This window comes from Anopheles moucheti, chromosome 3 (genome assembly GCF_943734755.1).
Source record: "Anopheles moucheti chromosome 3, idAnoMoucSN_F20_07, whole genome shotgun sequence".
Classification (NCBI taxonomy): domain Eukaryota; kingdom Metazoa; phylum Arthropoda; class Insecta; order Diptera; family Culicidae; genus Anopheles; species Anopheles moucheti.
The window spans coordinates 22,637,469-22,660,732 of record NC_069141.1 but is presented as its reverse complement, the minus strand read 5'-3'; the positions used below and the strand labels follow the sequence as shown (position 1 = coordinate 22,660,732).

General features: G+C 41.7%; 1 protein-coding gene and 1 non-coding gene across 2 annotated transcripts; one reads left to right on the top strand and one right to left on the bottom strand.

Annotated features, from left to right (window-relative positions):
• The first annotated feature begins 4,619 nt into the window (after positions 1-4,619).
• LOC128301454 (leucine-rich repeats and immunoglobulin-like domains protein 3) lies at positions 4,620-19,126 on the top strand. The gene is made up of 6 exons (XM_053037947.1): positions 4,620-4,894; positions 12,322-12,396; positions 12,493-12,774; positions 12,871-13,522; positions 13,599-13,767; positions 13,834-19,126. Exons 1-6 carry the CDS (start codon positions 4,689-4,691, stop codon positions 15,951-15,953), a joined length of 3,504 nt encoding a protein of 1,167 aa, XP_052893907.1. The 5' UTR covers positions 4,620-4,688; the 3' UTR covers positions 15,954-19,126.
• A 326-nt stretch (positions 19,127-19,452) lies between these two features.
• Trnak-uuu (transfer RNA lysine (anticodon UUU)) lies at positions 19,453-19,525 on the bottom strand. Its single transcript has one exon. It is a non-coding gene; the product is annotated as a tRNA-Lys (tRNA).
• Between the last annotated feature and the right edge of the window lie 3,739 nt (positions 19,526-23,264).

Below are 23,264 nucleotides of genomic sequence, written 5' to 3'. Positions count from 1 at the left end.
TGATTTATGGCCGACACTTTGATAGTTTTCCGATGCAATTATTTTTGTGCACGAGTGAGGGAAGAAAAAAAAAACAGGATTATTACGAAGAAAGGACATCATACTTTATTCTACTTCATGAAGACTTTCGTCCAGTAATGTCCCTGGGATATTCATTGATCCGAACAGTTTGAGGGTGGTGTTTTGTTTTTTATTTTTAAATCATCTTTCGTGCTATTACTCTTCATAAAGGGTATGTTTCAGGAACGCAGCATTCGTCTTGCTAAAGCATTCCTTAATGATCATCGTCTCGAGTGCATCAATAGCGCGTATCAAATAATAGGATTAATTAAGCGGAGAGTTCGGTGTTGCTTTACCGGGTCGAGTCGCGACCAGGCACACAATATCCCTGTGGGTAATTTAATAAATTTAATTCCATAAATGCGCTCTCATTCTATTTCTTGTAATACTATCAACCAAATCGGATTAGCCCTTTGGGTTCCGTCCGTTGAATATGAGCCTGTTTTACGACCTTCCAAAGATCGGTTCCCTATGGTAACAAGAAGAAAGACACACAGGAGGACGTGGTTTGAAAACGGACCGTTCTGTGGTTAGTTTGTCGTAAATGTCTAATCCCCTTCGGTTTCTTGTATCGCTAGTTTTGGCCATGAGTCAGCTCGTATCACTCCGTATACGGTGCGTGAATCTTCAGAATCTATTGATCGTTATATCAAACGATGTCCACCGTTAGTTCCATAATTGATGATGCTGTATCAGCATCCACAACTGGTGAAAAGTCTCATCATATTTCCCAGCGCAGGCAACTAACGGAGCGAAAGAGAGCGGAAGGTAGAGAAATACACCGATTATGCTTTATCGAATAAATCAAGTCGCTTAAAATCGGATAGCCTGCAAGATGATCTTCCCCACGCACGCAATATAATGGTGCGTGGGCGTTCGACCGAGAGGGCGATGTAGAACGTTTCGCTCCTCTAGCGTGCATATTGGTTCCGCTAACACTGTAAGCAGGCGATTCGAACCGGGATAGGAACGGTTGACAAAACGACTTCACCTCAAGCATGTTTGAACGTTCGTTTTTTTTTCTCTCGCTCCCACACAATACACTTCTAGCACCCTCATCGTCATGGCCTGCTTGCTGAAAACCGAGCCGTGCGGGGGTATTTTCCTAATGCGTTGGGGTGGAATCCCCTGCTCCTGCCAACCACCATCACCATCCATCTGCGTCCATCGATCAAGGGATGGGATTACAATCTCTCCCTCTCCCAACGCACCCTTCCGGTTCGAGAACACACCACACCGCACCTCTTACCCTGTTCACTCGGTCCGTTCCGTGTGCTACCCCTAAGCAGGCTATACGCCAGTGCCAAGATGTCTAGAAATGCGTCGTTAGTTGTACGTTAGACGTGCGGGGTGGCGAAGGGGATGAGTGGGCGAGAGAAAAGACAGGACGGCGTGCGGTGTAAAGAAACGTAGCTGAACGGTACGTTCGTGTGCGTAGGAGAGTATGAAGCGAAGAAAACGGGAAAGAAAAAAAACACATGTGCGCACGCAGAGAACGTAAAAAGGGTGGGAAAGAAAAAGCGAGAAAAAGAGTAGGCCGAGAAATGGCCGTTCGTTTCGTCACCTCGCCATGCGCCTCCACCGTAGGTTAAGCGCTCACAGTGTGGCAAGCGAGTATTTAGACATGTAAAATGTTGTGAAAACAAGTGCCCTTTCGAACTGTAAGCATTGTTGACTGTGGGCTTAGTTTGTGTTGTTGTAAACATGTTTTACTGGAATACATTTAAGAAACGATTTGTATTGTTGTAGTACTAAATATTCAAACATTTCCAACATTTTGTAGTACACTCAACTCACTTCTCATAGCGAGATTAGTCCTTTCCAGAGTTTCACTCGATATGTGGGAAGTTCATTTCTTTTTAATTTGTATGAAATTTGAAATAGCCCATTCCACCCCGTAATAATGTTTATAACGTTCATAACGTTATTTATATTTACATAATTTGTCTTACATTAATCACGTTATTGTAGTTATTAAATGATATTATCTTAATGGTTTAAAGGTCAAGTGTTTATTAGTGATCGATGTTGAGAAATAGCATTTGTCTTATTTATTCATTAGTCGTTCACCTTTAGAATGTCTTCAGGAGGTTAAGGATTGGTCTGATTTTCTGATGCAGAGGCTTTTTTCTGGACATCAGTAATTCCACAAGCCCTGTAGGGAATTCTTCGATGTTTCCATTTGAAGTTCTGCATTTCCCAATTACAGCTAACTTTAGTTCGCATTATGAGAAATTTGATTTAATAAAACGGGGCGTTTTAGAAGCAGTTTGAATTGCTCGTTATGCGAAGATCTCATTGAAAAGGTGTTCATTATGGAGAGCGAGACCGTGTGGGGAGGGTCTTTATTCAGACTGTAGCTTGCATTTGTTCCCAACCAGCGAAATGAAACATTTCCATCGTGTCCGCACTAGCGCCTGCCGCACTGTATATCCGGAAAAGAAAACAACACGCACAACGTCACCGGCGCGAAGAATCGTCGGGGGCACAACACAACGACGCAGCATTCGAGATATTCACTTCGTTCTGGACGCTCTCGCCGTACGGTTCGTCCTTCGCCGCGCAGAGCGCGTTTGTGTGTGCCTTTTTCTGTTTTGTGCGAAAAAAGAGAGCGAAGCGAGAGTGAAGAGAAACGCGCGTTTATTTTGACAGTTTGACTTTATGCTGCTTTATGCTTCGAACCGAAGGGGTGCGTAGCCGTCCCATGCGAGAGAGAAATATATACGTGCGAGCGCGAGAAGATTTATCGTGAAACACAGGGCACAAACGGGTCGGTGTGTGTTGTATTGGAGGGTGTATTTTTGTTGTTCGTGTTGCTTCGCGGTGTGATATGCTGTTGTGTGTGTCGTCTGGGGGTTGCTCCGCATTGAGTAGCGCGAAAAGTGTGACTTTTTGAATTGATTTTTCACCACTAATTCTTAACCTTTACGATTGGATAAGCGGTTCACCGTGGTGATAGTGATGGAAATTGTGCCTACATGTGACCAATGCCTAACTTACATAAGCGCAAAGCATTAGAAATAGCGATAAAACTGCCCCGCGATGCGAGATCGCACCGCACTACGGATGTGTGTTACCATAATCGGTAAATGGAAGCAAAAGTAAACCAACTGTACTTGTGTGTAGCATAAAAAAAGACACAGGGGAAGGTAGAAATAGCGGCAGGAAAGCACAGCATGCTACGGTCTGCTCTATGCTCATCGGTGCAAGAGATGCAACTGCGGGAACACGCTGGTGTTGCTGTGTGTGCGTGACTGTACACCTAGTGGTTAAGGGACAAACAATAACATCCAAACAAACAACGAAAAAAAACCTCCCGAAAAATTAATCAAACACCGTGGGTCGAACAAACAAGAGTTGCCCGTCCCCCCGTTGTGTGTGACACACAGTGCGACGCGTCTCCGAGCTGCTTGGTGTTGGTGCGCGCACAGGCGCGAATAGTGCGTGGGTGTACGGTCGTGTGTGGGAGTGGTGTGTTTTGATCTCGTGTTGCGCGGTGTGCCGTAAACCCGGGCTGTAAGTAAGCAAAGAGAAAGCCCCACCGTTTTGGCCCCAGACTGTTGGGTTCCCAGTTAGAATGACAACGTCGACGGCGCATATGGTATCGTCTTGAAGCAGCAAAACAAACCACGATTTTAATGCACAAGTAGGCCTTGTACGTGCGAGAGAGAGAGAGTGTGTTTGTGTGTGTGAGAGAGGGAGAGAAGAAAAGTGCGTGTACTTTTTCTTTCGACGTGCGTGAAGAATCCTCTACCCAGAGGCGCACGTTGTGGCGTAACAGCACGGGGTATGGTTTCCACGGTCCGGGAGTTTTCCGGGAATCTCGGAGACGGATCAGCACGACGGTGGTAAGGGGCACACGATAGTGCGATGTAGCATCCAATTACATCCCAGTGTACATACCGGACGTGCGATGTGTTTGAAGATTTCGTTTATGTAAGCAGCCAAAACCATTCACCGAGATCCTAACGTATCTCCGAACATTGTCCTACTGAGCTAAAAACCGTGGACGGTAGGATACGTACAAACATTTCCCACACATCCCATTGTGCAATGGCCTCCGGTGCAGCATCACCCGCAGCTGGTAATGAACGTGTCCCAAAGAATGATGATACCGGTGGATGCGAACGTCTTAGTACCGGCAGGATTGTGATGCCGAAAGTGAACGTCGGATGTGCGAAAATTGTGAAACCCACGGTCGGTTAAGTAATACCCGAAGCGCAAGATTGGAATTGGAAGTATTGCGCCGCGCCGAATACACAAATTGTCTCAAATCTTGGTGCCCCGTTTTCGATGAGCTAAAGCATCAAAAGTGTGCAGCGGATTTTTTGTTGTTGCTGCTGTTTTGTTTTGTAATAAAAACGCGATAAAACGATGCGACTCCTCTTCACGCACGAAAGCACCGCCTGTGATGAGGTAGAACGATTGTCAAACAAAGAAGCACGCGCGTGAGAGAAAGTGAGCAAGATTGGGCCAGAAAAATCAACCCTCACTCCCCCTATGTGCTGTGTGTCTGTGAATTGATCGTGCACACGCAGAGAGAAGGATCACGCGATCTATAGACGTACACGAGGAGAGGCAAAGGGGAGTGGTCGCCAGGCAGGCACGGTGGTAAAGTAAAAATAAAAATGCTCCGATTAATTGCCACCATCCTTGCCGTTGGCATTTGCCTGTCCCCGTTCGGTGGTGGTGCGTTTGTCACGGGCGACGGCGAGGATGACACCAACTTTTGCAACTTTGGTCAGAGACATTGCCCCTGCCTGGGAAATGCCATCGATTGCTCGAAGAAGAACCTGAAGACGCTGTTCCCGATGCCGCGCTGGGTGGATAATCTGTAAGTATTACCTGACCTGACCTGGGCGTGAGGTCGGCCGCGTTGCGGACGATGGGTGCTGATGGTGACGGTGGGATGGATTCAAATTTTCCGCCAAACTCGTGTCGTGTCTCGGGATTCTCCGTTTTTAAACATCCATTAGTCGCCGAATGCTTACCGTAATACCGTCATATCCACATGCGAAACCCCACAGTCTCGGCACTTGATGTGTGCCGGTAAGTCTGTACTGGGACGAGGAGTTCGTCCGGAGGCCGAACCGTTCACCGTATAGCGGTTGGAACGGTTTTTTGATTTATTAATATAACAAACCCCTCTGACGCCCGACGACCCGACGCTTCTTAAAAGGCCACCACTAGTCGGAGGTTGTACTTTCCTTCAAGAAGTGTCACACTGAACACACTGCACACCTCACACACTGGATCTTAGACTAGGCTGAGGTTTAGCAAACTCCATCCATGGACAGTGTGTGTGTGTGTGTGTGCCGGGAAAGATGCCACCCCGCCCAGTCATGCACTTTCCAATGCACTCGAACATACAACCCGCCGCTCGGTATGCCAATAAGCATGGACAAATTAATGGATGGGCTGGTGCGGTGACATTTCCGGCAGAGAAGCGTGCAAAAACCTTGCCGCCGATCAACTCGATCCGCGCGCGACCGAGGGAGTAAAGATTGAAGATGCGTAGGGCAGGAGCTCGTGGACGTCGTTCCGGCAAAATGCAATCCATCATAGTGCTAAGTAAAATTCGTGTACCTAAAGGTCGTCTCTAAGACGGTGGAAAGTTTAAACCTGTTTCGGAAATGCTTAATCGACCGCAGAAGATCATTTGCTTATTAATGGGAAAGGTCTTCGACCACGGTGAACACGCGATGCCCCTGTTCACAGACGTGTGTGTCAACTTCTGCAGGAAGTTGGGATTACGAAATTAGTTCCTGGAACTTCTTCGGCTTGACTTTACCGACCTTTTGGGTCGTGGGTGCCATATAACAGCTTAGTCTTCGAAGTTGCTTTGCTGAGCAATTTTAGATGCGAATTATCCCTTGACCATTGGTGTATTACACCAAATGGCAAGACAAGACATGCTCTATCTGCAAGCAGACTAAAACAGACAGATAAACCATTTTTTTGCCATCCTTTTCATCGATTGCTTTCATGAAGTAGATGCACGCCTATGCCACACGAACGAAAGTTTGATCGATTTGGATTCGTCGGCAGCCAACGGAGCTGAATAAAAATTGCATAATTAGCGTAAATAGAGCAAATAAAACTTTTCAGGATGATTTGGTAGAGCGGACAACATTTTTTTCCGGCGCAAAAAAAAAGGCCGCAAAAGTATCGATCAGCAATAATACCAACGTTAGACGAGTTAAAGAAGTTAAAGGCAAACAATTTCCAAGGGGAACAAAGACATTTGTCCTTTCTGTTGCTTGTCCATCTTATCGAATGCATCACAGCGACTATCAGCCATCATTTTTCCACGTCCCGTCTACGTGATTTACGGTGTAATGTAAGGCACACACCCTCGCTTCCCTGCTGTACCTCATTACGGAATGCACTTTGTAACCGATGGTGCACATGCACTTCATGCTTCAGTCAAAGATGCGAAGATTTGGTTAGTAACATCAACATCCCAAATCGATCAATCAGCACATTTGATAGCGGGGCGGCTCTCCCTCTTTTGCCCAAGCGATCGATCGTGAAGGGCTGTGTTGATTGAAGATTGCTCTGGATGATCTGTTGTCGAGGTGTTGTAGACAATGCGCACTGCGGGTTCCGTTTCGTGTGCGTCTAGTTTGAGCTAGAACCACCGGAAGTGGTACTGCCTGTCCGTGGCAGTATTCAGAATCGGTTTTCAGCACGTTAGATGTATTTACAGCGAGGAGAAGAAAGGTTTGGGAATGAGTTTTGGTAATTCGTTTCTTAGAATGTCTGTAATATATGGATTTTTTTCTTGTATTTAACGAGAACTTTTTGCTTGTTTGAGCAAACATGAATAAATAGCTAAAGAAAATAGAATTTCTGAAGAATTTTCTGTGCTATAGGTCTCTTGTGCTTATGTGTTGGCCAAACCAAAGAACCATTCGATAGAACTTACATAATGTAAATACTGTACATAATAAATAATATAAACAATTTTATCTGCCTGATTCAGCAAATTACACTTCAACTGTTTCACACTCCAAACAACTTTGACTGCAGATCCATCATTATTGGCTCGCAAATATGCATTTGTTCTACGTTGTTTGCTGTGGAGGCTTATCGCAAATTCTCTGCCCACCCACAACACGCCGTCGAATTGCTCGTCAGTGGTGATTTTTACCCACGGCCAAAACCAACGAATCGGCAGCGTAAAATAAAGCCAAATGGTGGACCAGAAAAACCGCGTATGGCTTCGATTCCCGATCGAAGGGTTTGCTGCTGGTGACAACTTTGCTGTTGTGTATCGCTAAAGTGCGCAATTGCTGCACTTTATTCTGCTGGTGGAGGCCGATGGACGCGCTGACGGCGGCGGCCCTTTTCCTACAACACATCGTGGAGTGCATTATGGAGTGTTTAACTGCTCTGCTTTCCACGAACGGTTACACGGTTTTCCTTCTAAAGATGATATCATTATTTATTTGGTTTGGTTTTTAAGGTTTCGAAAGCTTTTGCTGATCAATTCGACGCAACATAAACGGGGTTGTAGAAGAACTTGTTTTTTTTTTTTATTCGTTCATTTCAAAGACAGAACGTGGCGGATGTTTGTTTCCAAGAAATGGAGGTTCAATAATGCATGAAAATGTCATACCCAAGTTCCACCCGAGGGCACATCATTACAGGCTTTTGCTTTGCTGGCCGATTGCTTATCAGCAAATTTTGAATGGCAGAATTGTATTTGAACGTTCACGGTTGGGTTATACCATTAAGTTTTCTAGCTATCGATAGCTTGTGTGCCAACATACACCGGTAGTGGGGTAGTTGGATAACAACTGTCGAAGACTAGGTGATGGGTGAAGGAAGGTTAAGAAAGGAAATAAAAAAAAAACACCCCGAGGCTGGCCAATGTCGGAGGTTTTCTCTTATCGTCACGAAATCGTAGTTCTACGGGTGTGTTTGAACAGGCGGCTTTCCAAGAATTGGGCCCTTTTTTTGCTCTCTCTCTCTCTCTCTTTATCTGTTCCACCCTTTTGCAGCCCCCCCGAGGAAGGGTTTTCAATCGATCGATCAGTTTGTTTACAGTCTATTTGGAAAACTGCGTTCACACAACGGGTTACTGTTTTACAGTTGTCTATTTATGCAGTGATGATCGATAATGGTGCAACCATTCAGTGTGGTTTGTCATTCTTCGTACAGTGCGATAAGAGCATTGCCATGCGTTCGATAGTTAACGATCAGCCGACCGATCGGAAAGCGTCAAGTGAACTATCTGGCTGGCTTTCGTATCTACTATTTGTAGGAGCATTATAACAATCAAATGAATAGCATCAATTCAATGGCCGCACACACACAATCGGTTAGAAACATATTGATGTTTACACATCAATCATTTGAGCTTTCGAGAGCCCCCCGCACGATAAACAGCGAGGCAGGGAATTGAATTGCATTATATAATAATTGTATCGTATATAAATGTTATTCTCATATTTCTCATATATTTGTTTCAATTTTGTTCACAATGTCAACTAAACTGTGTCGGTGCGATTGTGCAATAGAGCTTGTTTATATTCTCGTTCTAAAATTCCAATTGCTCCAAATATATAAACTACTTTAAAACTTTAAATCACACAAAGAATCGCACACGCTCCCAGTTAACGTTTGATTTACCTATCATCGTGCTATTGGTGGTCGGTTTGATAACCTCGATAAGATAGGTGGCAAGTATTTATTTGCTTTACAACCCCTCGTAGCCTTTATCTATGCTACCTACACGATCACCAAACGAACTGTCGATGGGTGTTCGATATGTGTTCCGGTGCGAGCTTGTAAATGGGTGGCATATAGCATCAAGATCAAAGGGGTTTGGGCAAAGAAATAATTTTATTGCCCGTTGAAATTCACCTTCGATTACAGTTGTGGGGCGGCACGTACGGTACTGTTTTTATTTGGGTTTTGTTTTGTATTATATTGCCTTTTGTGTAATGGTTCAATGGTCTTGTGTGTCGCCGTTCGGTCTACTAAAGCGGATCGGAGGACATAAGATCGAATGCTATCTGGGATCCAGATTGTACTTAATTGATCTTTTGAGAACAATCATTAATATGAATCTTCTGCAAAGAATTATGAGTCGATTTGTCAAAACATTCATAATTGTCTGAAGGTTAAGATCATTGATTCTGCCTATATTTGCCTATATGATCCTAAAAAATTGAAGGTGCCTAAAGATTCTTGAATTTGACGTAAAAAATCATCAAAATATTCCTTCTTTGGAGAACCATAATTCTTCATTAAATAGTTTCAGAGCCATTAATTCGATTTAAAGATTCATCCATGAATCTTAATTGACGCAGGTTCTCCCAAAACCAATCGTGGACTTGTCTGGAGTTCTCTGGAATCTAGAAGTTTCAGTTTTAAACAAAATTTGTTTCAAGTCAAAAGTCGATCCAACCAATGTTAGTTTTATGGGAACGCGTAATGCTAGGGAACGCTCAGTCAACTTCTATTTGATTGATGTATTTTTATCTATGTTTTGCTAGATAAAGGCAGACTTTTCGCACGAACGAATCATTTCGACACGAGCAAAATCAACTTCAAAACGAACTTGTTCGTTATCACAACCTCGTTTCGCTGGTGTAAAACGATATTAGCAAAGTTATCGTGTTTGATGGGAACTGGCCATACGTGAGTATGGTGGAGGCCTCGATTTAGATAATCTTTTTTTGTTTGTTTGTTTGCTACTAGTTGAGAGAGCTGCACGTGTACGAATTTAGCAAAATGAAAGCAATTGTGTGCGATGTATCATAATTTTGTTGACAATTTAACTGGACAGAGAGATAGATGGTGTGTTGGTACATTTTGATCGAAGTTTGAGTCTTCCGAGATGGAGTGTCTTCGGAGTGTATGCCAATCCGGTCGCCTTAAGAGACCTTAAAGGCTAAATTACGTCGATTAAATCTTCACTTATCGCTGAATGATTGGAACCCGAGCGATTTATTACGGTTGACATCAAATTCTTGTTCCTGCTCGCACAACCTAGCGTGTTTGTTCTCTCTTTGTTACACATGTTTGAACGTTACGCAAATTTCCGTATTTATCACAAGGAGCGTTTCTGTTTGTCCCTCCCGTGTAGGGCCTTTATGGTGTCGCAACGGTCGAGCGAGAAACCTGATCGTCTGTCACACGAACGGCTCGGTACGATTTTGCAAATTGCCTCCACCGTCTAACGGTTATCAATGTTAACCTTAACGCGATACAACAGAACCTGGCTGGCGTGTGTTGTGGATCGTACGGTGGTGGCCACCGCGGAATAACAGTGTGACTAATCGAAAACGGCTTCAAGGGGGGTTGTTGCCGTATTGCTGTATTTGCTAGCTGTCGTTGTATGTGTCGTTTTATCCCAAAACGATCATACCACACCCAGCATCCATATGATGATCGTGGTCAGCTGGTGGAGGTTGCACTTTAATTTTGCACAAACTGACCAGCAGAGCGAAAGGAATGTGGGTGTGTATCGATTATGATTTAATGGAGGAGCTTAATATTCGGCCACAAATCGGCCTTTGCACAAAACGGTTTTACTAACCGAAACGATTGGTTAACATGAAATGTGTTTTAAAGGTTAGAAAAAGCAATATATTTCTTGATTACCGACAAATTCCTATCGGGAAGTTCCACAATGCTGGTGGATGACTGGCCATTAAATTTACCTATCTGCCTGCGGATTGATTAGACTGATTGGCTCCATCGTTGAAATCGTCATGCGAAACGAGTTTAGTATACAGCCCCGGTAGTGCGGAAAACCCCCACTTGCAAATAAATAATGATGTGTCCTCCCGCGCATGTGCATTACCTCAGCGCGTAATTGCATACCACTCAGTCATCGCCTACACACGTGTTAGTTCCGCAGGCTGACGGGGTTCTGGGATCCGAGGGAGTTCCGATCGGCTCGAGCAAGGTGAGGTTGCGGACCTCGACCATTCATGAATGTGGCGGAAGGGATAGGATGGTGCAGTTTACCCTGCGTTGAGCGGCAATGCAAATGCAAGTTTGTTGTGCACTGTGTGCGCATTAGTGCAGCACTGACAACAAAACCGTCTCTCGACTGCCGTGGAAACAACGGATCAGTCTGCCTGGTGCCAAGCAGTACGCATATGTGTGCTGCTGGTTGTTGTTTTATTCGTGTCACGTAGTTGGTGAATTCATTTAATGCCGGGATTTTTCGTTGTTTTTTGTTTAGATAAAAGCTTCTCATTATTTTCAGCTTTTGAGCATCACTGTGTATTATTGAGCGATTATATAATTGCTTTCAACTGACGATCATTTACATTATGGAATGTGGAATGTCATTTTAATGATCGTTCATTGACAAAATATACCCCCGTCGTTATCTAGGAGATGTACAATGCATTTGACAATTGTCAGTGACGGTTCATTAATAAGTCACTTCATTTATCAAATTCAACCCTCGCTAGCTGTGCTGTCGGGGGAAAAAATTCGATTATAAAGTTTTGTCACAGATAGGCTCGATCGTCTGCCGTGGAGTTCCCACGGCCATAAATCATGTGAATAGTATAAACCCCCTAAAATTGATATGATAATGTTTAAACTATGGCATATGATCACGTAGTGATGTACTTCATCATTGTTTTCATTGTATGTTGTACTTGTAAAGCTAGTAATTCTTCTATTAAATTATGTAATAACTCGTTGCAGTAACGTGTGTATTTTGGGTGGATTTTGGAAATTGGTGGGTGACTTGAAATAATCATAACAGCAACTTATAACACATGGACCATGGATGATATGGACGTGCCTCAAGTAGTAGCATTTTGTTTTCAAACATATCTTTCAATCCTTATTCTTCTTATCACGCCCAGCACGAATGATTATTGGCTTATTTTGGTGGGTAACCGAGCGTGATGTGTCTATTTTGTGAAGCAGAACACACCTTTTTTTCTGTACTTATCTTATCGGTGAAATATTACGTTGCTGGTATGATTATATTGGCTAAACGTTTTTTTTTTAATGTTGTTTATTTTTCAACACTCTAGCCACCAAGTTAGGCAAATCTCAACATGTGATGTTTAGATGGAGTTCTTGGTAATCCTCGAAATTCGGTAATAAACATCCGGTTCGATGAATATTATTATATTACTTCGAGTATTGCGACTTATTTGGGAAAATCCTCTCAAATTTGAAGATTAAACCGAACATGATTGATTTATAACCACCTGTTATGTTATCTACTATCACTTTATAATCGTTTTTCTAATTTCTGTTTTTGTTTTTCAGCGATCTGGCGTCCAACCATTTGAGCCACGAAACAATTTCGGCGCAATTGGCTGACCTTCGCAAGCTGCAAGAGTTGTAAGTTGAAGTGATTTTTAAAAAAATATATATGCACTTACTTTACTTTAATATTAAACAAACGTTTCATTCGTAACTAACAATTTCTCGTTGCAGGAACTTAAACAACAATCGATTGCAACGTTTGCCGGTTTTGAGGGGCGTTAGAAACCTCACCAAGCTGTTTGTGAGCAACAATGAAATCGAAACTATCGATATGGAAGCGTTGGCGGGGCTGCCATCGTTGAAGTTTCTCGATCTATCGCGCAACGCAATACAGGAGGTTCAGTATAGCTCATTTCCGGTGAAAAACAATCTACAGTATTTGAACTTGAACTTCAATAAATTGAGTACCCTCACGAAAGGTACATTTGATAGATTGCAATCGCTGAAACGGCTGTAAGTATTATTACAATTCAATATTATTCTAAATGATTGTTGGACCAGACGATTCTATAACAAGTTATTTGTTTGTATTTAAAAATCTATTTGCAGGGAAATTAGCAGCAATGGTTTGGAGGAAGTGCAAAGTCTAACCTTCCAGAACTTGAATCAACTGAAAAGCCTGAAGCTCAATAACAATCGCATTCCAGCGTTGATGGCTGGCGTATTTCATGGGCTGCTAGCGATAGCGATCCTTGAGTTGAACAACAACAGCATTACTACCATACGGAAGGGCGGATTCTTTAATCTGACCAGCCTCACCAATCTCGGTTTGGCCCACAATCGGATACTCGAAATCGAACAGTCTGGATGGGAATTTACGCCGAAGCTGATCAGTTTGGATCTCGCATACAACCAGCTGGAGTCACTCGATCGTTACACTTTTGAAGAATTATCCGTCCTGCAAACGCTAAATTTGCAAGGAAATCGCATATCTGCGATTGGAGAAGGCACGTTTAATGAAACGCGATCGCTAAAAACGCTTTATCTGAACGGTAATCGTATCTCGTGGACGATCGAGGATATGCGCGGACCGTTTCTGGGTTTAAGCGAACTGGAGCGGTTGTATTTGAACGCGAATGAGATAAAATCCGTCAGTAGAAATGCATTTCTGGGGCTGAATTCACTGACGTTGTTGGAGATGAGCCAAAATAACATTTCATCGATACAGATCAATGCGTTCAAGGATACACCACGGTTAAAGGTGATGACTGAATTATAGATGTTGCTTTCGTGTTGTACAATTACTGATGATTGTTTGTTTTTATTTCTACTTCCAGAACTTAATTATGAACTCGACTAATTTAATATGCGACTGTAAGCTAGAGTGGTTTTACCACTGGATTAAGGATAGGAAGGAGGTGTTTCAAATCGATGCCGAATGTATCTACCCGATTTGGTTGCGGAATCGATTAATCCGTGATCTTCATCCATCGAACTTCTCTTGCTGTAAGTATTAATCTACAGGTTATAAAATTGCACTATTTTTTATTTTTATCCTTTTATCACTTGCAGATGATTCCCCTAAACCTCATCTTATCGATGAACCGAAATCTCAGCTCGGTATCCGCGGCACTAACGTATCACTTGTGTGCACAGCCACATCGATCGCAGCTGATCCTATGACATTCAAGTGGAAGCAGGACAACTTGGAGCTTCCAGCCGAACAGTATACGATCCATCAGATAAATAACGAAAACGGTACGATTGGTACAACGGAGTTGATTATACCAAACATCCAGCAATCTGGCGCCGGAAAATACCAATGTATAATAACCAATAGCTTCGGTGTGGTGTACTCTCCCAAAGTGAAGATAACCGTTGGAACGTATCCCAGGTTTCGCAAGACCCCATCGGATATAAGCGTTGATCCGGGTAAGGTGGCTCGGTTAGACTGTGCAGCAATGGGTGAACCTAAACCGCAGATATCGTGGGAAAAAGATGGTGGCAATGATTTCCCAGCTGCTAAGGAACGACGGATGCACGTCATACCGAATGAGGGCGCTTTTCTAATCCTAAATGTTCAACTTGTCGACATGGGAGTGTACAGCTGCACGGCCGAAAATCCGGCTGGAATTATTCGTGCCAACGCTTCAGTTGTAGTGCTAGAGAGCCAGCAAGCTAGTCGATCGATAACAAACCTGGAAATTGCAATCGGTAAAGCCAGTGTGCTGGAATGCAAGGTAACTGCTACGCCAAAACCAGTTATACTTTGGTTGAAGGATGGAGAGCCAATAGGATTGACGGAGCGTCATTTCGTTACGGGTGAGGGTCAATTGCTTGTTATTGTCGATACGGAGATGACCGATGCTGGATTGTATGAATGTCGTTTCGAGAACGATTTTACTACTGAGAGTGGTCCGACTCGACTCATCGTCGTTGATGGCCCGGAAGATATGCATGGGTCTGTTTTGGGCGATGTAAGTACTTCGTATGGATCGGGCATTCAGGAAGAAGTGCAGTTGCACGCCAAAATATTCAACTCTTGGATGACTATCGTGATCGCACTTATACTTTGTGTGCTGCTAACATCGTTGATTTGGATGATTTGTATGTATCGTATGCAAAAACGGATACGAGGTACTGTAGGTGGATGTCCGGGAGAAACAGAACTGGATCTTGCGACCGGGATGGAGATAAATCAACCAAATTTAATTGTGCGTAGCGGTGTCGGCACCTCTACCACGCCTGCTGGCTACTTCGAATATTTAATACCGATGGTACGCAGTAACGAGGTAACGAGCAACGTAGATGATGACGGTGAGAGTGCTGATGGTGGTACCATTGGGCGTGATCATGCCGGTTTCTACACCGCAGTTTCAAAAACGAATGTTCGCTCAACGGAGCTCGATTCGGACGATCTAGATGATGATCTCTCATCAAAGGATTCTGGAACCGGTGGTGATTGTGCATCTGCTACTGGCTCGACAAATGCTGCACATCGTGGCAGTCAGGAAGATTTGAAGTGTTTACTGAATTCGCTCAATCGAAAACATACCAGTGATCAGGAACTTCATCACCATAAACCGTATCAGTTGTCGAGGCGATCAGATGCTCTCATTTTATCATCACCCCAAAATTCGCATGATCCTGATGACGATCCACGTCTGGAACCTCCTCCACCAATACCACCAGTAAATGCAACTAATGCCGTACTGATCGTTGAAGCTGCTGCTCATAAACCGACCGCTGATCCGATACCGAGAGACGATCGAATTCCGACCCATGCTGCTCTCATAGCAACTCGTATGCCAAATTCACAAACCTTTCCAGTGTTTATGCAACCTACGAGCTCAGTGACAGAAGCGACGTTACGGACGTCCTCATTGGAAGCTTCTGCAGATCCAGTCCTACCGCCGAAGAAGATGCAGCCTGCTCCGCAACAGCAGATACAAGTCAATCAGCTGTATCAACTTCTGCTGGAAAACCCCCGATTAATGGAAAAACCGGCCAAATATAGAACCAAATCGATGGACCAATGCCCTGACAAGGAGGTACGTCCCACTTCTGCGAGCAGTGGCATCGGTACGGGGAGCAGCAATGGAAGTACGATGAATGGTGAGTTTCCCAGTGAGCAACGACAGCTATCGTCGAGGGTGGTCAGCAACGACACTAGGCGAAAAGTGAACAGGTAGAGTCTTAACACTCGAAATTCAACACTCAACCTTCAACATAGGCACCTTTAGATCCAAGATTTTTCTACGATCAACACGACTCTGTGACAGCAGCTGGTCTGCATATTAGTAAGAAATAATAATATTTATTCTACCATTACTATTTGAACTCTCACTTAGATGATAGCGTTACGCTCCTACTTAAAACATTACTGCTCAAAATTTCAACGTCGTAAAGTAATTTTCTTAATCGAGAATGGAATATGGTGACCGTCGTGAACAGCACAATGTTCCACAATGCCTTATAGTTTTTCACATCCCTATGGGTGCCTTCCGTTCATTCCAAATACCAGTTAGGAAATGTTGCAAAAAATACGTCGTAAGGTTTACAACAACCAGTTTAGTACGCATAAGTCATTTATTTCATAATTGAATAACAGTGCGCGATAACAAACAAATAATCGATTGTTCCTTTAACTAGATTAACTATGTACGATAATATTGATACAATGAAGCGTTCGTGTGCTGTTAGTCAAATTTATGCAAGAGTGTGTTTACCGTGTGACAAATTAACAGATCGTGGTGAGGCATATTGTGGTGTGACAGTGTGAGTTCCTTAATATTAATTGTAACAATTTCTCTTGGCATAAACTAGAACTATACATGACAAAAATAGTAAAAAAAAAAAACATGGTAAAAACTGAAGTATGCAAACATTGATAGAGACTGGTAGCTGATTGATTCTTCTGATCCATCTAACCTTCATTATAATTTGCCAAGCAATGCCTTAAGGAAAAAACCCTGTTTTATTTAATGCACAATAAATGTTTGCAATAGATTTAACTTTATTTACATTGACATGGGGCACATTTCACGGATTTAAATTTGCTCCCAACAGTGCCTGAAATTACGTTAAAAACACAACAGAAAAAGTGCCACAAAAGACAACATAACGCTGTTTGATAGGGTGTAAGCATAGCAAAAAAGGAAATTTTCAAATCTTACATAATGATTTAAATTGAATATTTTTTACGCACTGTTACCCAATAACAGCACTACGTTTTTATACATTCTTTGTTGGAATTTTGGACGCTTTGAAATTTCAAATTAATATGCCCGTGTCTTAAAATGCGATAGATATGAATTGTGTACAACGTCGATCGATTAAACGATTCAACAGTAAACAGCACTGACGATATATGATACGATGATACAATGTATTATATTGCAATTGTGATTGTAGAATGAAGTTAATCTGGGAATAAGCAAATGATTGCGTGCCCTTACCTGCGATGCAAAATAATTGCTACGAATGCAATTGAAATATGATGTCGAGTTATAATATTGTGGTAGTTTGAGCGTGTTTAAATATGTGTGATAATTGTATTGCTACTATTTCCCAAGCTTCCCCAAGGTTAAGATTTGCATCGGAGCAATGTCGATTTGTTGCCCAACAGCTTCGACCTTGAACAAATTAACCAATTTATTGAGTTTGTAATGTTTTTGATTTGTTTGTACATTGCCCGTTCCAATACGAGTTGCTCGTGCAGAGCATGCAATATCTGCAGTGAAGTTATGTCTGCAAGATTCATTTGTTAATTAATTTTGATCTGTGATGTTAGGTTTTGTTAGTATAGTTTATAGTATTCGTCAAAATTCTGTTTCCCTGCAAGCATAACGCCTGTCCTACACATCATCTCTATTAATCATTAACTGTCGCATTTACTGGTCCTTTTGTTTCCTCATTTTGCGTACTTTTTAATTGTCGAATCGTTACCCAGGCTCACTAAAAATTAGCGCAACTAATAACATAACACGCTCCCAATAAATATCTACACCAAGTATGCAACGTTGGTGGTACCACGAGCGGAAGGATACTTTAAAATAGAATAATTAACGATCCTACAATTTTGCATCGTGATTCTCGTACACGTAAAATGGTCATAGATGCAACGTCGGTTAAAATTTGCGAATTTGACATGTTCGTTGTTACGCTCAAACATATATTTTGTTCCCAAATTCTTTTACTGTTCTTCATAACGTTTTGATCTAAAACATGCATTTGCAAATGACTAAATTTGTACTTGATCACTAATTGATTAACGACACTCTTACACTCGCAGACGGATCGAGAGGCTTGTAATAGATATAATATTTGATTAGAGACCAAAGATACCTTTTACTTTGAAGGTACCAGTTAGTGAGGTGTTTTTTTTTTCGTTATAAAGAGATATTTGTTGAGATGTGCGTGTACTATTTGTACCGATCTCTCTACATCGACGCCTCTTCATAATCAAATTTGATCATTGTGCCGAGTAAATTCTTGACTGCTGTCAACGCACGGCAGCTTGTTATTTTCAGTTCAACTTTGTTTTGTCCATCGTTTCCTTCTATTGTTTGAAATTCTTTAAAATGTATTTCCGTTTTACTTTAATAATATTTCCCTAATGCTTTTTCGATAACATTTGATCCCTTTTAAGTAATAGTTGCAACATGAATTTAATGCATTTTAATTCATCAAATCTAATGCAACGCCGTCGTTATTTCAACCCAACGCTAACGGGATGCCGTGCGTTATTGCTAGTGATATAGGGACCATTCTTTTTGGAATTATAATGTACATTAACGTGCAAGTGGCTTTGTTTGGATGTATACAATCTTACAATTTTGCAAACAGCTTAAAGAATTAAATAAAAATTGGCCTTAATCGAGCAGCTCTTCAATACGTTAAGTCATCAGATGAACCCACAATGCTGAATGTAACATGTTTTCAAAAAATGCTTTTGCAAGTGCTATTCGTTTTGTTTCCCAAATGTTTACTAGCGAACCATTTGTTTAGTGTGAATTCGAATACATTACTTATTAAAAAGTGTAATTAATTTTACTTTCCAACCTCAGTCGATTATTCTTGACGTCCAGTGCAACAATAGTACGTAAAATTGTCCCATGATTTTATGAAGCAACTCCATGAATTACACCGTACGAATTAACCATCAGTAGTAAAACAAAAAAGCTAACATTATAGGGAACGTCGTCGAAACTGGCAAATGCAAATTGAACAGTGTAAAACAGAACAGTTTAAGATGTTGTGGTCATAACTGTAAAAAAAGATATAATAGTGCGGTAATGCGGAATACAATATTTATTAAAATAAAAGGAAAGACAATGAACGCGAGTGAAAATAAAAAAACATGACCTTAAAAAAGCTCCAAATGGAGGATTGATTATTACACGGTTCCTTATCAAATATATCACATTAGTTGATCGCTTAGTTCAAATCAGTTCGGAACAGTGTATTTAACCCACACGTAGTATTCTACCTGACAAAATGTCTCATGACAATGGTCAAAAAAAGTGTTGTGTGCACAACCAATATCACACACATTTGGATCATCATCAGATGGTAATTTTATCCTTAATGTAAATTTATTTTCGATCACGATCGATAGAGAGATTGATTACGTCTTTTATTTACTTTTACTAAACATTTTTTTATAAAAATGTGTCAACTTGCCGTCGCCGCCCGAATAGGGACTTGAACCCTAGACCGTTGGATTAAAAGTCCAACGCTCTACCGACTGAGCTATCCGGGCTGATGGAGATCTGGACTTTTTCAAATAACTGAGTTCTGCTACGCCGTCGTGATTTACAATGTATTGCGTTAGAACGTTTTTTTTTAGTAACGTTAGTAGCCTGTACACACGTACACGTGTACTTCGCTATTTACATTACGCAAGTATTAGTGCGTGCTTATGAAAATGTGATCGTTATGACATGATCGTCATGATTTTATAAGGGAACATTATCTATTTTATTACAAAAAATTAATTTAGTTATGCAATTAAAAAAAAAACTACGTTTATTGTGGGTAAAATTAAGCAAATTTTTGTTTTAATAGACGTCGAATGTTCGATAGTCTATATGATCATTATGGTAATGATCACTTGTCACTTGAAATAGAGTGCATTTATTTGTGAAACGGTATTCTCTCAAATAATATTGCTCATTAAGCAAGAATGTGTCCCGTTTTCTTTGCACAGTTTACGGCAAACGATTCGGCCGGACGAAGCGTCAGATGTTATTTGTATCCGACTGTTGAACAAAAAAAGTTGATCAAACCAACGAAATGACACCATTCTAAACACAGTACTAGGCGGAAGCACCAACCGTTGCTTGCAAGGTCGTTTCTCCTTTCGCCTTCAAGCAATCTCGTGGGCGAACGTGGGTAACAAATGTTTACTGGTACGGGAAAAGAGAATAATTTTTAAAACTGAACCGAACAAGCATTTGCGCCGGATCGGATCCGGTCGAAAAGAGGTTACGGGACGTGGCGAAACAAATTTAACCACCACCATTTGCCACCAGTGACGCCGCCACCGCGGACAAAAACTTACGGCGCGAAGCAAAAGTATCACTGTTCGTGCCGGTTCGTGTCGCTATGGGCTGAGCATAAAATTCAATTTGCATTAAAGTTTTACTGGCGATTTTATGTGCCCGTTCGCTTTGTGCTTGTGTCTCGTGTCTCGTCCTTTTAGGCTATGGTTGCGGGTTTTAAACAACTTTTCTTTTTGCCCGCGTACAACAACGTAGAAGAAATATGCATTTATTTTGGGGCTGGGTGATACCGTCGCTTCAGCTGCTTTGCTTTGCTTTTGTTGTGTGTGTGTGAGTGTGGAAATTCTAAATCTTTGAGATATTCAACACAAGAGCATCAACAATGTTTTGCCTTTCCTCTTTTGACGGAAAGGTATTTTACCTCATTTGTTTGGCTGAATGGGGGTACGGATGATCTGCCCTCCTTACGGTACGTTCGAATCACCAACTGGCCATGTAATGAGAGGTATTTTGTTTTATTGCGATGAGAACAAGGATATACAGTTCAATGTGGCGTGGCGAACCATTTTCTCCCCCCAGCTGGCACGTAAACCGTTCGGACCGAGATGGCACGTTTCGACAACTCCCAGAGCATCTTAAAACTTCACCTAAGAATAGATATTTATTAAAAGCACATAAAAAAAGAACACTGCTGTTTAATGGCTACAGTACGGTTGGATTACCTCTTGGAAATATCATCGAGAACAAAGATTCGAATACGTTTTATGCAACCGGATGTTGTAAACAATTGAAAGGTGTTGCAATTTGTGTTTTAACATAGTAAAAATAACTTTTTCTTAAAAGTTCCCATTAGTTCACTAAAATTCTTTTTAATTGCAATGGTTTGCTGTCAATTGGACCTGAATATTAAGTTCTCATCATTGGCACTCATTATCTACCCTTCGGTGACTTGTGGGCACAAGACTTTGTGAATCTGTCTCTGGGGAACTTTAAATATTCTTTGTCGTTGTTGTTGTTCACAGTAGCGTATTTAGACAATGTGCTGGTACTGGTGAATAATTAATGCAATCATCGCATCGATTGTGTGGGATTAAAAATAGATCAAAAGGCTATCAATATTTCGTTGGTGCAAAGACTCTTCCCTCCCCCGAGCCGTATCAGTCATCAATTATGCAGTATTTGTTTGGTGAAATCATACTCAACTCGTTAGAATCATGTTGTTGCTTTAGGGATGGTTCTTTTCAATGCCACTATTGATTGTTAAAGACAGTCGATAATTAATCATTCAACTCTTGAGCAATGATCTGCGTGTTGCAGTTTTATCAAAGCTAGGTAACGCTCTGAGCTGTTCCGAAATTTTATTCAGCTTAACTTTACTGCTCAAAACTCATGTAAGTTTATAAATAACAATTTACATTATAACACTCACACGAGGTAATAAAAATGCAATCAAAAGTTTGATCGTTTAAAATTTCAACGCAATTGCATCATTAATGCCCCGGGAAGGAGATCCGAAACAGATCGGATCAGTGGTTTGGTGGTGGTACCGGCGTAGGTTGTTCCCCCTTACGAAACGGCAATCCGTTCAGCAAAAGGTAAAGTTAGCGCTAGTGGCCGCCGATAGACACACGCGCCACGGCAAAGGGGAACAATGGAATGCCCACATTACGTAGTGCGCTTAGCCGAGCTGGATGGATTTGATGGTCGAATGGAAGGGGGCGAAAAAAAACGGGCGAAGGATTATGCACCGCCAGTGCATAAAAGCGTGCATAACTTAAAACCTCGAGCAGATGGCCCATGGGAGCCCTTCACTGCTTCATCATATGACGCAGCCAGCGGGAAGTGACGAAACTCGTTAGAAAGGGCATAAAAATGGATCCGCTTTTACACCGTTTGCATGCAGCTTCGGTGTGGATATATTTGCATATTAAATGAAATAAGCTTCGGTTCGGGGTGTCTTCCACTTTTTAGTTGTTTTGGTTTTGCTTTGCACTTAGTCTCTGCGCGTTCGAATATCGAACGGATGATGGCGTTGATGACCCGGATGGTTGTGGGATGATCCCGATCCGGTTGGTAGTGTTTGCTTTTTTGTCGGTGGTTTTGTTCCGGGGTGTGTGTGTTTTTTTATGAGTTTTGGTAAGAAGAGTATTTGTAGAAGTGTATTATATTGGTTACCGAGCTAAAATTGACAAAATTGAAACCATTTCTTGAACTTTTATAGGCTTGCATTGATGCTGTTGAAAGACGGATACATAGAGAAAACCTCAATATACAGGGTTTACCAGTCCTGAAAACAACTGTCCACTTGATTATAACAACCGTCTCTTTGATTAGTCACCACTGTCTACCACTTGTACACACGACACACAGCGTAAGCTACTCTGTCCAAATGATTAACACAATTGTCAATTTCAATTGAACAACTGTCATCCTTGCGTTTCAAGCTATATCTTTATCATGTACATGCACATGTATACCTGCTTTTCTAGATTGCTTAAATTATTGTGTAAAGATGAGATCTGCGAAAGGATAATCACTTTTTTCTAGTACTTAAAATACCAATTATCCTTTATATTTCTAAAGATGAAGACGTTCTTTTTATTTTTTGCCTAACTCAACTCTACAAAATAATTTAGGTAATATAGAAATGCTAGGTGCATGTACATGATAAAGATATAGCTTGAATGGCAAGGATGACAGTTGTTCAATTGAAATTGACAATTGTGTTAATCATTTGGACAGAGTAGCTTACGCTGTGTGTCGTGTGTACAAGTGGTAGACAGTGGTGACTAATCAAAGAGACGGTTGTTATAATCAAGTGGACAGTTGTTTTCAGGACTGGTAAACCCTGTAAATTCTTCACGTACTAAATATGCGTACTGCAGAAGTTTAGTTTGTTTAGTTATTGAATTTCCTTAGTTGAACTCTACAGTAGTGTACCAGGACGAGATCGACTTCAATTTCCAAAGATCGGGCAAGGATCTGAATGTGTCAAGG

Bases quoted from the DNA above. Each gene is read 5' to 3' on its own strand.
- LOC128301454 (XM_053037947.1), top strand. From the start codon at position 4,689: ATGCTCCGATTAATTGCCACCATCCTTGCCGTTGGCATTTGCCTGTCC. The intron at 4,895-12,321 runs GTAAGTATTACC...TTTGTTTTTCAG, and splicing joins CCGCGCTGGGTGGATAATCT to CGATCTGGCGTCCAACCATT. The intron at 12,775-12,870 runs GTAAGTATTATT...ATCTATTTGCAG, and splicing joins TTGCAATCGCTGAAACGGCT to GGAAATTAGCAGCAATGGTT.